We start from the raw sequence: 12,888 nt of genomic DNA on the forward strand, positions 1-12,888 counted from the left end.
TAAATCATCAACTTAGAATTAATTACCTCTTACGAAATGGTGCACGTGTCATTCGTGTTACCATTTGTGAGATTTTGAGAAATAAAGGCAAAATGCATGAAAACAGGCAATCCATGATATTTACAATGCACATTCATCCTATCTAAAACAGGAAATATAAATTTTCATTAAGGTCTAATTTATTACAATATACAAAATTGAATTTGCGACTCAAAGCAATGACTTTATCCACATATTCCCTGCAAAACAACCAGGTTAGTATAAAAAGAGAAGAGAAATTACACATATCATATAGACGTTAATGATGAAGTGCTCATGTGCCAATGATATTCAAGTTCTAAAGTGCAAAAAGATGAAAATGATATATACTTATGAATGCATATATATATATATATATATATATATATATATATATATATATATGGAATGATTAATATGAAGGGAATGTGTAGGTGCAACCGTGCTAGCAGTGAGCTATGCATAAATGGAAACACTAAAGCATTGTACAGGGGGGTTGTGCAATAGGGAATGAATTTGACTCGAGTTGCTGAAAACAGCACTGTAGCCGTGGGCAACAAGCTGAAAAGCAAGGCGCAGGCACATGGTGATATTGGCAAGAGATGAAATTTATGTGGATACAATATATAGTACAGGGAAATGAAGTAAGAGGTGAAGGAATGGGACAAAGGGGGAGCTGTAAATAATTGCAGTAAGGTGAGATAAGGGTGTTCATAAAGACACAACAACAAGCTTGTTTGGCAAAGGCCATTTCTTTTTTTTCTTTTTTTTTTCTTTTTTTTTCTTTTTTTTTATGAATTGATTACATCGATTGATGACACACAGTATCACAAATTTTGTTTAGTCAGTCACCTTTTGCAAAATATAGGACATATACAATGATTCAAGATCCACTTAGGAGATAACACTGATGATAATCATTCTTAAGGAAACAAAACAGCAATGAGGAATGCCGACAGAGAACAAATACATGTCAGGAAAGTGAGAATCAACTGCTGAAACCATCAAAAGACCACATACAGAAAAACTACATTTATGCAACAATTGACTGCAGATTCTTATGGTTCAACTAGTTAAGGATTGGTGCAAGACGATGCTGTTGTATTGGTTAGATAGCTGCAATGGTTGCAGCGAAGTGTATGAGAAGATGGAGGAATAGTGCAGTAGGTGACAAAGTAGATTCGAGACATCATAGGGCTGTGATAAGCTATCGGGAAGTGGCGCAGCAAGAGGCTGCTGTAGGATTGGATGGCAGCAGTAGTGTAAGGATATTATACAGGGGCGACTGAGAGGCATAAACTAAAAGAGAGTTTACAATGGAATATAGCATTACTTAAAAGATCATAACAGGATATTAATGCAATAAAATGAAAATACTATTACATTCATCTAATTGATTTGACCAAATCAGTGAAGGGGGTACAAAAATGATAATGATGGACAACACCAATAAACAGTAAATCGAAGATTTATGAGAAAGAAAAGAAGATAAAATGAATGGCAACGTGATGCTAATGGCAGTCTTGCTTCCATAACTGCAGGAGATGATGCAAAGGGGGCTGACAGGGATGCCAAACAATGGATAAAAAAAACATAACGTTGAAAGTATAGCAATTAGAATAAGAAAATAAAATAACAAATGAATAACTAAACCAGGAATGTTGATCGCAGCATTAGAGATTCAAACATTGAATTGCCAAAGAAGAAAACATGCTGTACAGGAAATAAAGGTACAGACAACGAATTGTAATATGCAACAATATGTAACAGAGAATAGAAAAAGAAAAGCACAAGGATGATCTGGTAAAAAAAAGTGTAAATCAAAATGCATTAGCACCTACAGGCATAAACATTTTCTTGTGCATATATACTAATATATTTAATCTATGTGCCTGTTTGAGCATAGCATGTTACAAGATGGGTGCCAATGCCAAATGCATCCACCTCATGTCCCTGTTTGTTCAATGCGTCCACTGTTTCCTCATTAATGTCATTGCTTGCAGTAATAGTCATATCTCCAAAACCATGCACTCCAAATTCCTTTTCAACAGCACAAAAGAACTTACGAGCCTTGGTAGACAGATAGGCCAGGTCACCAGAATCCAACCTAATACCATCTGCTTTGTACCCCAACTCGCGAAGAGCCAAAGCAACTGCACAAAAATTGGGGACCCCGCTTCTCATCACATCATATGTGTCCACAAGGGCCAGAAAGTTACTTGAAAGTGCCAGTGCATATGATGTGAAAGCTGTCAACTCACTCAAATTGGTCTCACTAAATGTACCACGTAATGAATCAGCTGCCTGAAGTTTACTAAGCCAAGCCTGCACCAAACTGACAAAATCCTCGCAGGTACCAGAGCCATCACACTTGGGAAGTGCTTTATCTATGATTTCGTCTGGGCTCGTATATGAGCTAACAAATGCATGAGAATGTGTTCCTCGAAGTGGTATTCCAAATTTCCTTCCAGCAGCGACATTACTAGTTGCATCGAATCCGCCAATATAACAGTATTTTGATGCACTTATTCCACCATCAGATCCCTGTGCCCGTCGAAGTCCAAATTCAAGTAATCCTTTTGTTTTCCCCACAACAATACGATGTCTAGCAGCATTGGTAGCATCTAGTGATGCATAATTTATCAATTTCACAAAGGGTGTTTCTAATAGTTGCACAACAGCAACTGGTCCTTCAACTCTCAATAAAGGTATCTTAGGGAAAACAGCTGGGCCCTCAGGAATTGCATACACTTCAACATCTGAGCAGTCTATTCCTCTAAGGTAATCAAAGAAGCTAGCATCACATGTGGAAGGCAAGATAGAACGAAGGAAGGCAATCTCCTCCTCCTCAAATCTAAAATTAGCAATAAGCCGGGTGCACTCTTCCAAGCCAGCGAAGATAGTATATTCACCACCAAAGGGGTTCTTTCGAAAAAAAAAAAAACAGATCAAACACAACCCATTCAAGATGCTTGCCAGCCTTCCAGTAGACATAAGCCATTGTGAACTGGTAGAGATCAGTAAGAAGTGGGGAAACCATTGGATTGGTAGGACCATCAAGCTCCTCCATCCTCTTTTCCACCAAGCTGAGCTTTCGCAATTGTTGATCACCAATCTCCACATTCAACACATTAAATTACTTCTTGGATATGTTTGCGGTACCGAGTTCGAACCGCTTCTAACCCTTCGAATCTTGTATACAGCAGAGAAAGCGAGAGAGCCAATGCGATGAACTCGTTATTACTGTATGTGTGATGTATGAAACGAAGGCGAAAGGGGAATGGATGGGAAAATGGATGTTAATGGGATGATGAAAATCGGAAGAAGTCCTAAACAGGGAGCAAAGCATAATTCAAAGCAAAATTATACAGAAATTTAAACACAATAAGGTGGAACATCGAACAGAATATTGAAGATATAACTCAAGTAACAAAATAAAACCACAAAAAAAATGTTGGAATCACTTGATTCCCGTGGCTGTAGCATTTGGTGGGTCGGTATTGTGATAAGCAGACCAACGACATCAATAATGCATTAATGGTAGATCCATAATAGGCAAATAAAGGGGAAAATCTGAAGAAGGAGAAGAAAACTTACCTGATTTGCAGAGGTTCTGAAGAAAAAAAAGGGGAAAGGAGACGCTGATGAAAACTTCCAGCAATAAGTTGCAGATGAATTTAAGGAGGAGGGGCCTCAAATTACCGGTGTAGTGGCAGAAAAGGAGAGGTGAAAAACGGATCCGAGAAGAAGGAAGAAGGTGCGGGGGTGAGGAAGTGATTGAGAGAAAAATCAAGAAGAATATGATGGGAGGGTGAAAACGGATGGTCCAAAAGGGTTTTCTGAGTGTTTCTTTTAAAGGGGGAGAGAAGGTTCGGGAAAGGGAGGAGTCGATTAGCGATGGGGAGCTTAGATGGGTAGCCGGGAGATGGAGGATGAGAATGAAGAGAAGGTGGAGGCCGTTGGGAAGGGTCGCACATGGGGTTTGCCATGGATGGTTTGGGCGAGAAGGGGAGAAGGTTGGAGAGAGGGTTTCGAGAGTGAGAGAGGGTTTTCTGAAAAACAAAGCTTATGCGTGAAGCTTTGGTTTATAAATTTTTTTCGATTTTCCAAAAAGAGGCTCTTTCAAAAGTTTTTCATAAAAAGTGTTTTTAAAATGATTTTTTTAGCAAAATTGACTTAAAAGGTTTAAACTCATTCGTTTTTCTCATAATTTCCCCATTTTTTTGGTTTTTGCGTTATCTTGCATTTTTTGTATTTTTAGATAGAAAATCCTAAGATTTGCGAGAAAACAAAGATTAAAACTAATTTTTTTTGTGTTTTTGCAAAAATATTTACAAAAGGGAATTTTTCTGAGAGTTAAAAGCTATTTTGAGAAAATTTCTTCAGAAAATGGGTTCACATCCGGATTTTTGGAAATATTTGAAGTTTTACAACCTTGAACTGGAAAATATAAGGTTGGGGATCCAACAGAGTGCTAGATGAACTGCCCGAGTCTTTCAGAACCATTTTTTGGTATTTTTGTACTTTTAATTTGGAAATTGGACAACGAGGCTCAAATTTGTATTTAAAACACCGAGTTCGGTTTCGAAACTAAGTTTAAAGTGGAATTTTGATCCCGAAAATCTGAAGATCAACTGAAAATTAGCTTTGATTTTCTCAGAAAATGGAACCAAGGGCAAAAGGGTCAATTTGCAAATCTTTGAAAAATTTGGGGTGTTCACACTAACCTGACTTTGTATCGTTCTAATGTTCCATCGCATTTGGTTTTTATCTTATAGACCTATCTACATCCTATAGTTTTTCTTTCTTTAGGTAATGTTTGGATTTTCTAAGTTTTTGTTTTTTTCAAAGTTTTTAATTCATCGTTCATGGCCTTAATCCATTCTTGATGATGTTTAGCCTCATGATAAAATTGTGGTTCAGAATATGAGTGTATGGCCATTAGGCATGATCTATACCTTGGTTCAAAGGAATCATTGGATACAAATCTAATAGGGGCTTTTGAAATTCTTATAGATTTTCTAAGACTAGAAGAATCTACTTGTTGATTTTGAGAATATCTTTCTAAAAGCACATGGTGGATGATCTTCGGTACGTCGAGCATAGGTTTGTATGTTATTATCAGATAAGTCTATATTATTAAGACCCCCATTCACATTCTCATTTGCATTATGCGTGTTTTCATTTTCACTCTCATGTGTCTGATGAATCTTTTCACACCTTTCGTGTTCATTGACAAGGTAAAAAGAAAACGAGTAGTCACAACTTTTTTGAATTTTTTTCTTGCTAAAACCAATTTCATTTTCAAGAAAAGTGACATTTTGAGAAACATACAATTTGTTTCTTTCAATGTCATAACATCTATATCCCTTTTGGTTTTCGGCATAGCCTACAAAAATACAAGAGATTGCTTTTAGAGAAAGTTTGCCATTCTTATTGGTAAGGACAAAGCATTTGCATTCAAAGACCCTTAACCTTTTATAATCGAGAGATGTTTTAAAAAGTTTTTCAATAGGAGAGATATTTTCAATGTTTTTTGAAGTTATTCTATTTATCAAATAGACTGTTGTAAGGGCAACTTTAGCCCAAAAAACTTTTGGAACATTTCTGGACACATGAAGTATTCTAGTGGTCTCAATAATGTGTTTATGTTTCTTCTCGGTTGATCCATTTTGTTAAGGAGTGTATGAACACGATTTTTGATGATCAATCTTATTTAGGCCAAGATAATTTTTGATTTTTTTTGACACAATTTTTTTCTCGAAATCGGTTCTAAAGATTTGAATATTAGTTTTAAATTGATTCTTGATATAACAATGAAATTTTTTAAAACAATCAAATACTTTCGTTTTTTGTTTTAGAAAAAATATCCAAGAATGTTTACTATAGTCATTTACAAACACAACATAATAGGATACAACTTCTTTGGATACAACTGGAGCCGGTCCCCATACATCCGAATGTACTAACTTAAATGGGTTCTTAGTTATAAAATATTTTGATCCAAAGGGTAAGGACTTCATTTTGCCAAGAATGCAATCTTCATACACAAAATCTTTTTTTTTATTGGAAACAAGTATAATTTGGTTACGCTAGGATGTCTTAGTCTTTTGTGTCAAATTTCTATATCTTTCTTTTTCACAAAATTAGAAAAAGGTTATTTTGGTAACTCAAGATTGTCCATGACATAAAGATCTCCTCTTCTATGACCTCGCCCAATCAGCTTCCCAGACTCGAGATCCTGTATTAGACAATCGTTAGATGAAAATAGTACTTTGCAACTATGGTCCGTAATTTGAGAAACTGATAAAAAATTTAAATTTAATTTTGGTACTACTCTAATATTTGCTATCTGAAGCATTGAAGTTTTTTGAAAAATTCCAAACTTTTGATTTTTAAGGATGTTCCATCAGCAATTGAAACATAAGAGTCATTTGGGTTAAAATTATATTCGGACAATATGGACTCATTTGGAGTCATATGAAAATAAGCACCGGAGTCTAGGATTCAAGAGGTCTTACCATGGTCATCACTTGTGGATATGGCCGCTCTAAAAAGAGGAGGAGCTTGAGTTTTAAGCATTGGTTGTAGCGCTTTCATTAGTTGAGCAAAAAAAAGCGAGCCAATGCATTTGAAGTCGTCTATATCACTCATTTCAATCGAAGCAAATCTTTTGTCTTCTCTATGATCATCCTTCTTTCTTTTGGGACTAAATGATTTGATGTGTCCCGATTAATAACAATGATAGCAAATTATTTTTTCACCCTTTTTGTATTCATGGTCACCTTTCTTTTCATTCCTTTCATAGTTGTTGGGGTTTCTTATATTCTCATTTTTTACAAAATGAGGATGCGTGCAACTTTTAGTATGATTACCGGGCTTTGACATGGCAAGCACAAATTCTTCATCTTTTGAAGCGGAAGGCTTCTTCAATCTATTTTTTTTCATAGTCAATTCTTCAAGAGTTTCTATTATGGATGGTATACCTCCTCTATGAAGGAGAGCCCATTTGGTTCCTTCAAATTTGATTCTAAGCTCATTAATAAATTGGTAAAAGTGCTTTGTTTTAATTTGGTTTTCACGGAGTTCTACGTCTTGTGGTCAATGCCATTTTGGCTCAAGAAAATCAATTCTTCCCAAAGAAAGGGAGAGTGCATTGTAGTATTCCCTAATGCTCATCTTTCTTTGAGTGAACATTACATATGTAAGCAATATCTTTAAGATCATACATGTCTTTAAGATATTTTCACGCATCACTAGCGAAATCAAATTTCGCCAAACTAGAACACTTGTGGATGTCCACACTATTGATGAACCATCCAATTATCTTGGAATGACCCATCCTCCATTCTTTCCATCTTTTTTCATAATCGGAAACGACTTTACCCATTTTCTCTCCTTGAAGAGCAATTTCCTTCCCATTCTCAATTTTTGTAAGAATGAGTTTAGGCTTTTTTTTGGTACCGTCTACCAAACCGCATAGTCCTTTTTCTCATATTTTGTGCTTTACTATGGATGCCCAAATCACATAGTTTGTATAATTTAGGCATACGTGAATGAAGACTATTACTTTCCTCCCATTATTCATTTCTTTACAATGTGAATAGAAGAGGTAGAGAAAGAGAAGAGTAAAGAGAAAGAGAAAGAGAAAGAGAAAGAAAAAGAGAAAGAGAAAGAGAAAGAGAATACAATACAAGACTTGCTTGAGAGATGGTGCGCTTTCCGATGCAACAATCCATGATTCGTTGTATTCGCCAAGCTCACGATCTTCATCTTGATGTTATCACGATCTTTTCTCTAAAAATTGCTTTTGGAACACCAAAGCTCTGATAACATGTAATGAAATGGATTCAACCCTTCAATTAAGTAGAATACTTGATTGAATAATCACACCACCCGCAGGGTCAAATAACTTGTTATTGCATAGAGACTCTCTTGAAAGAGAGAAAATATACACGGCCACAAGCGGCCTATTTATAATACAAATGAAGGCCAAAGGGCATGGGGCTGTGCACCCAAGGGTCTCGTAGCTCCAACAGCCATATGGAGTTGTCCCATCATGAAAAAAATAAAAAAGGACAAAAAAATAAAATACGAAGAGATAAAAATATCAGCCACCTATTCAGTGAAAGGACCAAAATACCCCTGATGGGTATTTTGGTATATATATATCTTAACACTTCTTACATCTTTGACACAAGTTTTGGAGTGGCCAATGTATTAACTCTCAATGTGTCTACCACCTAATTCCATAACAGAATTTGCTCTACGAGCTATGAGTAGATAAGCAAGAAGAGAAAACATCACAAAAAAACCTGTCTCAAAAAATAACAATAGCTTACAAAGAAAATTCTACTATTTCCATCAACATAAACAGTCCTCGCCTCTGTTCCTTTTGCTTACGCCTTACGGTGTTGTGATCAGAAGCTCAAAATTAATAATGCCATCCATATTTGACCAATCGTTGTCTGTACTTTCTGTGCTTTAGAATTATAGCATATACAAGGAAAATAAGCCTTTCAAGCACATTTTTCAAAGTAATAGTTATCAATGAAAGACAAATTAGATGAATAAAGGATTACACATTCATAAGAACTCCTGGTTTGATGTCTTGAACAACTCTTTGGATTAAAAAAGGCAGGTGGTATACCTTAGTAGTTAATGTAAAAGTGTGCAACTATAAGATCTGGGGAATGGAAGATAGCCTCCAGTTACCTCCACAAGGAGTGGGAGATTCATAGAATAATCCAGAGTCCTTGTGATGTATTTAAGTTATACTTGTGAAGAAGATGTCTTTGACTGAGCAAAAGCTAATTTCACCCATTGAGTGGTTTTAGGTTAAAAGTAGACATGCTCTTCCATACATAGACAGCCCATCAAGCAGCTCCATTGCTCTGAGTTTCCTTGTTTTCACGTTTTTTTTAGGCTCATTTTTCCGTAGACCATATGCCTTCCCGATTGCTGAGAAATCTATCAGCCTGTTGTTTTGTTGTCTGATTGGGATTGTTCTTTTCTAAGAAGATGTTAGTTTTTCTGTCAGAAAACTTAGTGTCCTTGCATTGATAAAATAAGTCATGCCCTGCAGCTATTTTTTTTCCTCTCGAGAAACCTAGAAGTTTTTCAGTCTTTGTTTAACAAAAGAATTGGATAAGTTTTCCTGTAGATAGCTTTCTATTTTCCATATAATCCTGAAAACTGTTATTTCTTTTGTCAATGAGTGTGAATGTTGCATTGATAGAAGTGGCGAAAGTGGAACAGAAGTACCATGCTGGGCGGGTCTAGCCTGCTTAACCTTATCCAGGCCACGGCCAAGTGGAGAGTCAGTAAGGAATTGCATCTCATCCTGTCTCATTGCAATCCACCAAATGAATCTCGACAAACTTTTTGGCTTTTGTAACTTCTTTATGAGCCCCATTCAAGATGATTGCTGATTTGAATTCCTACTGGTTCCTGTTTCTAGTTTATAATATCTTTAGGTTATAACCTATCTCACAAAGACAAGTGGATAAGAAAAACACGAGATACAGGCTCATCTCACAAGTTCGGAATTTGTTTTTTGGAAAATAGGGGCACAATGGCACAGGTTTTCCAAATTTTAATCATTTAAAACTATTTTTTGATATTTTAATATTAGAATGCATTTTATTCAAATAATATTAAAAAGTGTTAAAAGTCATCAAAACATTAAAATCATGGCAGTAGATGTTAGTATCCATATCAGTGTGTTCACGTGTGCCCGATCGTGTCACCAGGGACATGCAGCCAAAATGGCATCCTTGTGACATAGCTGATAACCTGAGAAGGAAAAATATTAAGAAAATAATGAAAATGTTCTTTATAGTCCAAGCAAAATTTTCGTAATATTTTTCTATTACATTTTACATAAAATTGTCCAAAATTTTAGTAGAGTTGCTTGGAGGCAAAACTCCAAAAGTGAATGGTTGTTCCTTCTCTCCTGTAGGAAATCAAAATCAAATTTCATTGTTAGGAAATTGTAACTGTTTCTAATTCACATTATGTTAATTCTGCTGGATATCAATCTTGAGATGTATTCTTTTGCTTGCTTGGTGTTACCATTCATGCGAAGGGCTCCAATCCATTACCAGAGGAAGAGGACATGGATGAGAGTGAACGGAGCAGTTCTGGAGAGCCAAAGAGACGAATTGTGTTTCTTGAACGACTTCGTGCAGAGCGCGAGTCTTTCCGTGCAGTTTTTGACAGAAGACGGCAGCGCATTGGTGGGTTTGATGTGGAGGATGAGCAATAACTGGCTTCATGTTAAGTTGGACAATTTTAACTATCCACCATTGTCACTTGTAATTTGTATTATAGGAATGTCGCACTTTTATTCATTATGGTGTAATATAGTCCTTTCCTAGTTTGACCTTTTTGGTGGGTTCAAGTTCATGCTGCTTGATGCCTATAAAAAAAAGTTGATGCTGCTTGAGGAGAGCAGATCAAGTGCAATCATATTGCACAAAAACAAAATGTGCTGCCTTCGGTCTGTGGGCCCCACCAATTCCAACAGGTTCATGGCATGTTCTGTGGGGCCTATTGTCCTACTGTTAGGCTGGGTGTCACGTTTCTTTTGTGCAATGTGATTTCACCACATCCTTCTCTTGCTCGAGTGCCTGCCTGGTATGCCTGACCAGATTATGGGTATACTGAATCTGTTTCTAATAAGACAACTGGGTGTACCATTGGTGATTCAGTAAGGGTGCGTTTGATTGCAGGGACAGCTGCGTCGGTGACGCATGAGCCTGACGCAAATGGCAGATGCACAAGACTCTTGGAATACCACATTCTGCAGTGTTCCACTCCTTTCCCTGGGGCATTAGTCTCTGGCACTTTTGGAGCAAACATGAAAAAATAAAAAAACAAATATTAAAAGAGTGGTACACTTAGGCCAAACACTCCACTTGCACAAGACAGGCATCTGTCTTCAGACAGGACTGTTTTACAGTCATGTCACCCTAAGTGAATCTACCGACTTTATGTCAAGGAACTGCTTTTGAATTATTGTCAAACTTTTTCTAACCGTTCAAACTTTTCTAGCAAGAGGGTGATCACAATTTAGATCAAAGAGTCTTAGTGTTGCCCACTTTTTTTTTTTCATAGGCAAGCTGTGGTTAGGGAGACCGTCACCAGTTATACAACTGCAGCATTGGGTTTTGAACTTGTAACGTCTCATAACAAGGTAACGTGCACTGAATGCTCTTAAAACAAGGGGCTATTTTTTTGTGCATGGTTGCTAATTTAATCTACTTAGTTTTATTTTGCATGTGCACTAACAGCTCCTAAACCAAGCTGAGCAAATTTTTCGTTAATGGTTGCCAATTTAATCTATCTAGTTTTAGTTTGCATAGACAAATTTTATTATTGGACACCTCCCAACGCCGTATGAGCAGCTGTAGGACTTCGAGCTACAGATTGACTTGAACATGCTTGAACTTAGCTAATCTTGACCCTTCTAATTATGGTTAACAACATAGTTAAATTGGTACTTGGTCCCTTGCGTACCACATATCAGGCATACCAGTAGTAGATACATGTACCAAACTCACATATGAAACCATTGATGGCAGTATCAAATGCTTAAAAACGGTAACGTGCCTGGCCCAAAGGATAGGTCTAGGTAGGTTGGCTAGGTTAGAAACCATGTTAGATTCAGTTTAAATTTTGACAGGTTTTAGAAAAAAAAATCGATATGCTTGAATTACTACAGATAAAATGCTGAAAATTTATGGAGAACTTAAAGAGAAGTGAAAGTAGGTCATGTTAAAATATCAGGCACAAACTCCACTTGGTTCGGGATTTATGAGCTCGAGAACAAGCTGCAGGGAAGTAGGTTCATATTGGGTCTAGATTGTGTTTTGGGTTCGATAGGATTTAGTAAAAAACTTGGTTCTTTGTACTGGTTTAGGATCCAAGGCCAATTTTTAGAGGGTTGGTTGGAGACACGCAGGAGCACCTATGGTTAAAATCCTAGATTTACATCCGGTCAAGATTTGAAGACATGACTCAGGGAAGTCGGGTCAGGTTTTGCAATTTACATGCATAATATGTTGGGTTTCTTGGAATCAGTTTGGGTCAAGTAAGTGCAAACATGAGTTTGGGTTAAGGTGAGAACTGATTTGATTTACAGGCTCCTAGTCAACACTCTTGAGGAGTTCTACTATAGAGTTGCAGGACCAAAAAGTCATTTGGATGTAGGTTGGTGCAGCAAGAGTTCAACCACCATCGAGCTTAAGTTCACAACACTTGACTTAAGCTAATTTGTCAAATTCTTGACTTACTGAGCTTGGTCTAACAAGAGTGAAATGTGAGAGAGGGCCTAGAGATCAAAGAGAAAAAGAGAGGCCTAGGGACTTAGAAAGATTCCAACTTCAATTTATTTCATAATATCTAACACATTACAAGGGAAATTTATATAGAGTGTAGATGAGGCATTTACATCCTTATATAAGTTACAAACTCATATTAAAAGATATTCTAAAATAAGGTAATGACTACTTGAATAAAACTAAAATTAGGTAAGCCCTCAAAGACCTAGTCTATTCTTAGGTAAACCGCCTTTGACTTGGCCATAATTAGCCAAGCTAATTTTAGTTTCTTCTTCCCTGCTTAACTCCCTTTCACGTCCACCCAAACTCTTAAAATAAGGGACCTCGATCCCTAGGTGGGCTCCACAAGGGCTAGTTGGTCCTTGGTGTCTTCATTGGATTCGGGTCCCTTCAATATTGATCAAATTGTTCTTCGATTGCCCTGTGTCAAATGTTGAGTTGGGTTGGATTTCCTTTTGCTGCGCTCCATCCAATGCCAATCTGGATATGTGTACCATTGACCACTGAACTTGGATTTGAATCCTCC

The 12,888-nt window shown here is 36.8% G+C and overlaps 1 protein-coding gene and 1 pseudogene across 5 annotated transcripts in view; one reads left to right on the forward strand and one right to left on the reverse strand.

Annotated features, from left to right (window-relative positions):
* The window catches only part of LOC149833723 (uncharacterized), a 37,081-nt gene extending 26,679 nt beyond the window's left edge, over nucleotides 1–10,402 (forward strand). For all 4 annotated transcript variants that reach the window (XM_090010976.1, XM_090010979.1, XM_090010978.1 and 1 more), the window contains one exon: nucleotides 10,106–10,402. In XM_090010976.1, the coding sequence (XP_089867102.1) occupies nucleotides 10,106–10,285 (180 nt within the window). In that variant the 3' untranslated portion in view covers nucleotides 10,286–10,402. The remainder of the gene's footprint in view (nucleotides 1–10,105) is intronic.
* LOC149833724 (nicotinate phosphoribosyltransferase 2 pseudogene) lies at nucleotides 1,861–3,435 on the reverse strand (annotated as a pseudogene). Its single transcript, XR_016432477.1, has one exon. The product of XR_016432477.1 is annotated as a nicotinate phosphoribosyltransferase 2 pseudogene (transcript).
* Nucleotides 10,403–12,888: the final 2,486 nt, after the last annotated feature.

Source organism: Nuphar pumila, chromosome 6 (genome assembly GCF_984573655.1).
Source record: "Nuphar pumila chromosome 6, dmNupPumi1.hap1.1, whole genome shotgun sequence".
Lineage (NCBI taxonomy): Eukaryota > Viridiplantae > Streptophyta > Magnoliopsida > Nymphaeales > Nymphaeaceae > Nuphar > Nuphar pumila.